General features: G+C 46.2%; 1 protein-coding gene across 3 annotated transcripts; it reads right to left on the bottom strand.

The window, feature by feature from the left end:
- Positions 1-3,913: 3,913 nt before the first annotated feature.
- On the bottom strand, positions 3,914-6,123 carry LOC127318014 (uncharacterized). 3 transcript variants are annotated; one of them, XM_051348623.2, is made up of 4 exons: positions 5,295-6,123; positions 4,837-5,225; positions 4,387-4,747; positions 3,914-4,306 (listed from the first exon to the last, which is right to left on the bottom strand). In XM_051348623.2, the coding sequence occupies exons 1-4, from the start codon at positions 6,064-6,066 to the stop codon at positions 4,125-4,127; spliced, it is 1,704 nt and encodes a 567-aa protein (XP_051204583.1). In that variant the 5' UTR covers positions 6,067-6,123; the 3' UTR covers positions 3,914-4,124. The 3 variants fall into 3 exon arrangements, with proteins under 3 accessions (XP_051204583.1, XP_071679764.1, XP_071679766.1); XM_071823663.1 differs by having other exon boundaries at positions 4,447-4,747; XM_071823665.1 differs by having other exon boundaries at positions 4,173-4,306; positions 4,464-4,747.
- Between the last annotated feature and the right edge of the window lie 1,326 nt (positions 6,124-7,449).

Below are 7,449 nucleotides of genomic sequence, written 5' to 3'. Positions count from 1 at the left end.
AGGTGCAATCACCAGAGACAGTGAATTATTTCAGGCCCATCTCTTTGACAAATGTTTGTATCAAATTTCTTACAAAGTTAGTGGCTAACAGGTTTCAACAGAAAATTTTGAAGTGTATTCATAAAAACCAATATGGTTTCATAAAGTCCAGAACAATTCATGACTGTGTGGCATGGACATTTGAGTATTTATATCAATGTCATATTTCCAAAAAGCCTATAGTTATTCTTAGGCTTGATTTTGCTAAAGCTTTTGATAAAATTGAACATGAGGTGATTTTGCAAGTTATGAAGCATAAAGGCTTTGATGAGAAAACTATTGGATGGGTGAAAAATATTCTTGCATCTGGTACTTCTTCTGTTTTGTTGAATGGAGTACCTGGCAAGCAGTTTGTCTGTAAGAGGGGTGTCAGGCAAGGGGATCCACTTTCACCTATTCTATATGTGCTTGGCTCTGATTTATTACAAATAGTGGTTAATAATATGCTTCAAGAGGGGAGACTATCTTTGCCTATAGAGATTAATGATCCAGACTTCCCAATTGTACAGTATGCTGATGATACTCTGTTAATATTACCTGCTGACTTGACTCAGATTTTGGCTTTGAAAGATGTGCTTCACAGCTTCACTCTTTCTACTGGTTTGAAGATCAATTATCACAAGTCTAGTATGGTGCCCATCAATGTACCTGTTGAGGAAATGAAAGTGTTAGTAGAAGCTTTTGGCTGTCAGATAGCATCCTTGCCTTTTACTTATTTAGGTCTGCCATTGGGATCAACAAAACCAAAATTAAACGATCTTGCTCCTATTGTCACTCGTTTGGAAAGAAGATTGACTTCTGTATCTAGTTTCTTATCACAAGGAGCTAGGCTACAATTGGTAGAATCAACTTTGTCATCCATGTCAACTTTTTTCTGTGTTCCTTGGATTTACCACCTAGCATCACTAAGCAATTGGATAGAATTTTAAGGCAATGTCTATGGAGAGATAATATTGACACTCCCAAACAATCTCTGGCTGCTTGGGATATGTTGTGCAAGCCAAAGCATAAGGGAGGAGTAGGCATCATAGACTTTCAGAAGCAAAATGAAGCACTTTTGATGAAACATCTTGATAATTTTTTAAATCATGCTGATGTGCCATGGGTGAATTTGATTTGGCAAGCCTACTATGAGGAATCAGTACCTCAATCTGAGAAGCTGTGTGGTTCTTTTTGGTGGAAGGATATTTGCAAGCTTTTGGACAAGTACAGGGCAATCTCTACTGTGTTACCTGGTAGGGGAGATACCTTTCTCTTTTGGAGTGATAGTTGGATGTTTGATGGGTCAGTACAGCCTATAGCACAGAGGTTTCCAAGATTGCATTCATATGTAAAGGAGCCTAATTTAACAGCAAAGCAAGTTTATGACTGCCCAATATTTGCAGATCTGTTTCACTTAACCCTGTCTGCTCAGGCCTATGAGGAGTTTCAAAAAGTTGCTCAGATCATGGCAGTTTCCCCTCTATATGTGGCAGCTGATGTCTGGCAGTATAGTTGGGGTAAATCTTTCACTGCATCTAGATATTATCAGCATCTGTTTGCAGAAGTTACAGTCATTCCAGTTTTCAAATGGATTTGGAAGTCATCCTGTATTATGAAGCATAAGTTTTTTGCCTGGTTACTTCTCAATGATCGCTTAAACACCAGAGATCTGCTGCAAAGAAGGCATTGGAAAGTAACTGAGGATATACATTGTGTGCTTTGCCTAGGGAGAAAATATGAAGATAGAATTCATCTGTTCTTTGAATGCAATTATAGTCAGAGGGTTTGGAATTATTTGCAAATTAATTGGCCATCTGGTCAGGAGGTGCAAACAATTTTTTCTTCGGCTAAGCTAGGCTTTGGTAAACCTTTCTTTATGGAGGTAGTCATCTTAGCCAGTTGGAACATATGGAAGCAAAGGAATGGGAAATTTTTTCAAGGAGAACGGCCTTCGTTTCTGGGATGGAAGAGGAATTTCTTGCATGATGTATCCTTGCTTGAGCATAGGATAAAGAAAAAGCATCTTGACAATTTTGTAGCCTGGATAGGCAGCTTACAGTAGACATATGAGCTTTTTGTTAGTTTGTACAGGTAGGATCTTCCTTTTCTTCCCTCCCCTTTTGCTTTTTGTACATATGTGTTGAGTTTGGTAATAAATTGTTGTGGGGCTTTTTGCCTCACAGTCTTCCTTTTCAAATAAAAAAACAAGATTGCAGCAACAATAACTTCACAAACTTATATAGATAGACTAATCATAATGTAACAATCCATCGGATCCCAACAAACACAACACCGATTACATCAGATGGATCTCAATCATGTAAGACATCTCATGAGATCATTGTATTGAAGTACATGGGAGAGAGAGTACCAACTAGCTACAGCTAGAACCCGTAGTCCATGGGGGAACTACTCACAGAGCATGATGGAGGCGGTGGCGTCGATGGAGAAGGCTTCCGGGGGCACTTCCCCGTCCCGGTGGCGTGCCGGAACAGAGATTCTGTCCCCCGAAACGGAGTTTCGCGATGGCGGCGGCGCCCCTGGAGTCTTTCTGGAGTTTCGTCAATTCTTGTAGGGTTTTTAGGTCGCGGGGGATTTTATAGGCGAAGAGGCGGAGTCGGGGGAGCCAGGGGGCTCCCTCCCCACATCTGGGCGCGGCCAGGGGGCCACCCGTGCCGCCTTATGGTGTGGGTCCCCTGGGCCTCCTCTCCGGCTCCCCTTCGGTGTTCTGGTCCGTCTCGGTGAAATAAGATGTTTGGCTTTTGTTTCGTCGAATTCCGAGAATATTGCCCGAACAGCTTTTCTGGAACAAAAAACGGCAGAAAACAGGAACTGGCACTTCGGCATCTTGTTAATAGGTTAGTCCGGGAAAATGCATAAAATCATTATAAAATGTGAGCAAAACATGTAGGTATTGTCATAAAACTAGCATGAAACATCAGAAATTATAGATACGTTGGAGACGTATCACGTATTTTTAGAAGCTAAGTACATTAAAAACACTTTTATATAACTTAGCCAAAAATATATTTCTAAATCTGATAAACGTAAAGCAAAAAATCACACACATATGCCTTAATTATTACTTAACCATTTAAATCTTACACAAACTATACTAGTTATGACCTGGATGAAAATGAAGTGCAACATTCTATGTTCTGAAACTTAGCTCTCTCATTTTTTATATGAATTGTACCAATTATTGCCAAACTCATGCACATCTTCCTCAGATGTGCTCTATTTGTGTCGACTCAATATTTATTATATCGTCAAGCCTATGCATGTTAATACATCAAATTAACATGTGCATGTTGATCATGTCACTTTGACATCCGGTTTTTTGTGTGGAAGATACTAGTTTTTCTACAGCACCATGACATCTACACATCCACTTATCTTTAGAGATTTTGGTCCACCAAAAAATTGAAAAAACAACTACATATTGTAGTGCAAAACTTATAATGATCTGCAACAATAATGTTACACCTATGGACTCGCACTTATGGAATCACACTACGGGATTGAGTGGAGAGAATGCAGTGGATCAAGGCCCTAAAATCGCGGCATGCATAAAATAAATGAACCAACTGAGTGATTTCACGTCACTTCGTAATACTTGTCCGTAACAAAAGTGTCCGTAGGTCTAGCACTATAGCATATGTAATGTTTGAGGATAATATATTACACTGGGCCGTATGCATTGATTGATGTTATATTTCTGGTTAATATGTTATGCTAGGCCGTATGCATTGATTGATGTAGAGGATGGTCTTCTTCTTTTTAAGAAAAATAAAAAGATATAATCTGATGAATTCTACACTCATCTGTTTATTAGTTTTTTTTTTTAATTCAGTACTTCGAAGAAAAAACAGATTCGATAAGCAAAGCATACACTCTATAGTTTTACTAGGGCAGCAACAACTTAGTCATCCTTAAGGATGATGAACTATTTTGTACCGATGGAGCCTCGGCAACGTCATTTCACAAGCAAAATTCCGATCATCCAAGTCAGGTACGTACAGGATTTTCTGTCATGTGTTTTGCATTGTTTGTCACAATCGAAATGAAAAGTATTCTGATCATCGGAAGCTACACTGCACATGTCAAAGATGTCGAAACGCGAACTTCTTCCGGTTCTGCTTCCCTTGCAAAAGCCACTGCTTGGGGTCATACCAGGTGGATGGTTCCGGCCGTCTCTTGAGCCGGCCACCGAGATGCATCGTCGGAATTTCAGCCGGAGTCGAGGTAGTCGTAGTAGAGGCCGTGACATTCGCCGACGAATCATCTGGCCATTGTCAAGTGAACATGAAACGCATCAGGAACGTTCGAAAAAATCAATCAGCGAATTAATCAAGCGGCACACACCGGCCGGAGCGCGGCGCGCCTCATGTCGTCGCCTCGTCGGTGCCGCTCTCCTACTACTACCTCGCCAGCGATCGTACCCCTCCAGCGCCTGCTCCGAGCGCCGCCGGATGTGCTCCTCGGACTCGGATGCCAGGAGATACTGCACCGCCGCCGCCGCCGCCTCCGCTGTCGGCCGCTTCGGCGCGGCGAGCTCCACATTCCCCTTCTCTCGCTTAACTTCTGACACCCCTTTCACCGCGGCGACCTCTGCCTTGGCCTCCTCCAGCTGCTTCCGCAGTGCGGCCACCTCCGCGTCCCGCGCCACCAGCTTCTCCTCCAGCTCCAGCGCGTAGCTCAGGGAGAATGACGTGTAGTTCACGGCCTGCAAGCAGCAAATGTACTGGATCGGGCATTGGAAATGCACACTGCCAACCGATTGAACGATTTTCCGTTGCTTTGCGCTTGGCATACCTTCAGAATCGCTGCGTAGCTCGACCTGACGACCTCGGAAGGCTCGCTAGCCGAGAACGCGCGCTGCTGCGGCGGCGCGACGGCGGCCTGCAGCAGCTCCCGTGCAGCCTTCCAATCCGTGGTGTCTCCGCCGTGCCTTCTGGGGAAGTTCGTCCGTGGCCTCCTAGGTTGGAAGCCCGGTGGTGGCGAAGACATGCCGGAGAATAGCGCCGTATTCAGCAGCGAAGGGGGCGGGTACTCCTTGTCGTTGGCTTCCTCCAGACCCCTCTTCTTCCCGCACAAAGCTGCCGATCCTGGTGCGTTGCTGCCCGGCTCGGCTTTCACCTTCTTCGTCGACGCCCTCTCCGCAAACATAGTTTTCATCATGTTGTAGACGGATGGATCCATTCCTAGCGAACAACCGCAACATCAGCAGTCTATAAAACAGGGGGATCACAGGGATTTCGATCTTCAGTTACCTTTGGAAGTATAAGGAGAAGCCGCCGCCGGCGGAAGTGGAGATCCGGCAGGTACCATATGGCCGGCGAGGTTGCCATTGCAAAGACATGTCGTCATATCAACGGCGGCGCCAGCGCCGCCATAAGCTTCCAGTATCTTCTTCGCGGATCTCTTTTCCTCACTGGTTAGCGCCGGATTTACGAAGGAGCTCTTCGACGGCTCGCCCCACTCCACGGGGCAAGGCCACGGCTCCGGCGACGAGAGGAAGAAATACAGCCTTTTCCAGTCCAAGGGGGTATTTGGCAGCCCCGTGAAGCGCACGCCGGAGCTGTCCCTTGCACGGAAACAGTACCAGCCTTTGAGCTTGTGGCTGACCGTCGACAGCACGAAGAAGCGCCGGAACACGCCCAGCGACGGCGGCACACCGACGGAGCGACTGAGCGCGAGGAAGCCCGCCATGACGCGCCACCCGTTGGGCATGAGCTGGGCCGGCGCGATGCCGAAGTGGACGAGCACCTCGCAGAAGAAGCCGTGCAGCGGCACGCGCATCCCGGATTCCAGCGCGTGCGCGTACACGCAGATATACCCCGGGGGCGGGGGCGTGCAGGCGCGCCGGTCGTCGCCGGCGGGGCGCGGGGTATACGGGCTCGGGACGCCGTGCTTCTTGCAGAGGAACTCGACCTTGGCCTGCGTGCGCAGGGAGGAGACGAGGCGCTCGTCGACTGCGGGAGTCGACGCCACCAAGGCTGCGGTGGCGACGCCGTTGTCCGGCTCGACGGAGGAGGAAGGCATCGCACCAGTTTCTTCTGTCCTGTCCCGCAGTGCAGCGGAAAGATGAACCAGCCGAGTGCAGACAAAGCGCAAGGGCACTTTTGGACTTGATTGGTCTTTTCTTTGGGATACATTTTTTTGGTCTTTGCGCAAAAGGAATAAAGTAAGACCACTACAGTGTCTTATAGTGTGATTCAAAGCATTATAGGAATGGCCTCTTTGTTCAAAGATAATACATCCATTCCATGAATGAAACTTATATTTAAAATTAAGCTAACCAAAGTTTCAAATCTATCAACAAAGATATCATATTGAAATATATTTTAACATGTATCTAAGAACATCTCTACTCGGTTTTCCATACGGCGTCCCACACTCCCTCAAATGGGCCGTATTGGGATCAGTGGCCCGAGTCTACCCTGACCTCTCATCCTCCGACGGCGTACCCTTTACCGTCTTTGAAACCTAACTGGTTGTGGGAGCAGTATCTGTGTCTGCCCGGCCGCTCCTCCACCACCGGTATACCCTCTAGCGGCGCCGACACCCAACTGGGGTACCCATGAACTTGGACCACACCAAGAACCATTACCACGAGCAGTAGAGTAGGTTAGGGTTTCGGTCCATGTTAATTTCAAGGTTTTTCCTTTTATAATTATTTTAAATTAAGTTTTCTATTAATGAAAAATGTTAAAAAAAAATTGATGGATCGCTTGGCTCAAATGGACAAGAGGGGCTAGGAAGCATATTTTAGGGCATCTCCAACGGGGCAACACAAATTGGACGGTAAAATCGGCCAGCTGCATCTGTTTGCGTCGACTCGTGGACCCGAAAATGATCATTTTTTACCGCGCGTCCGTTTGCGTCTAGGTGTGCCTCCAGCCGCCTGACTCATAATATTTTACCAACAAATTTTTCATTCAACTAAAAAGCATAATTTACATACGAAATGAAGGAACAAGGCCCCTAGACTATTGTTGGGTCTTGCAATAGAAAACAAAAAAAAATAACTTTAACACGATCCATAATACACCCAAGATCTATCTATGTAGTAATGCATTAACGGATGTGATATCGGTGACCGGTAGCGTTAACGTCCGCTAGATCTCGTGGATGATGTAGATGAACAGTCATCACCAACCTCAGGGTTGTGAAGAAGTCCTCTCTACAATGTTAGGTACCGCAGGTGCAGCCTCCCTTTGACGTCCTCTAGCCGGTGGAGATGCTCAATTTCGGTTAGGACAAACTCGAGGCAACGGCCCATGCATGACATGGGTTGATCATAAAAGGGTGTGTCCATGTCTCACTTACAGCTGGGCATGGGCAGCCTGGCTAGAACGGCCCGGCCTGAAAATTCCAAACCAGGCCAGATTGATTTGCACTTCGGACTGGGTTCAGGCATGAAAT

The sequence above is a fragment of the Lolium perenne genome, chromosome 7 (assembly GCF_019359855.2).
Source record: "Lolium perenne isolate Kyuss_39 chromosome 7, Kyuss_2.0, whole genome shotgun sequence".
NCBI classification, from domain to species: Eukaryota; Viridiplantae; Streptophyta; class Magnoliopsida; order Poales; family Poaceae; genus Lolium; species Lolium perenne.
This window is presented reverse-complemented; position numbering and strand designations above follow the sequence as displayed.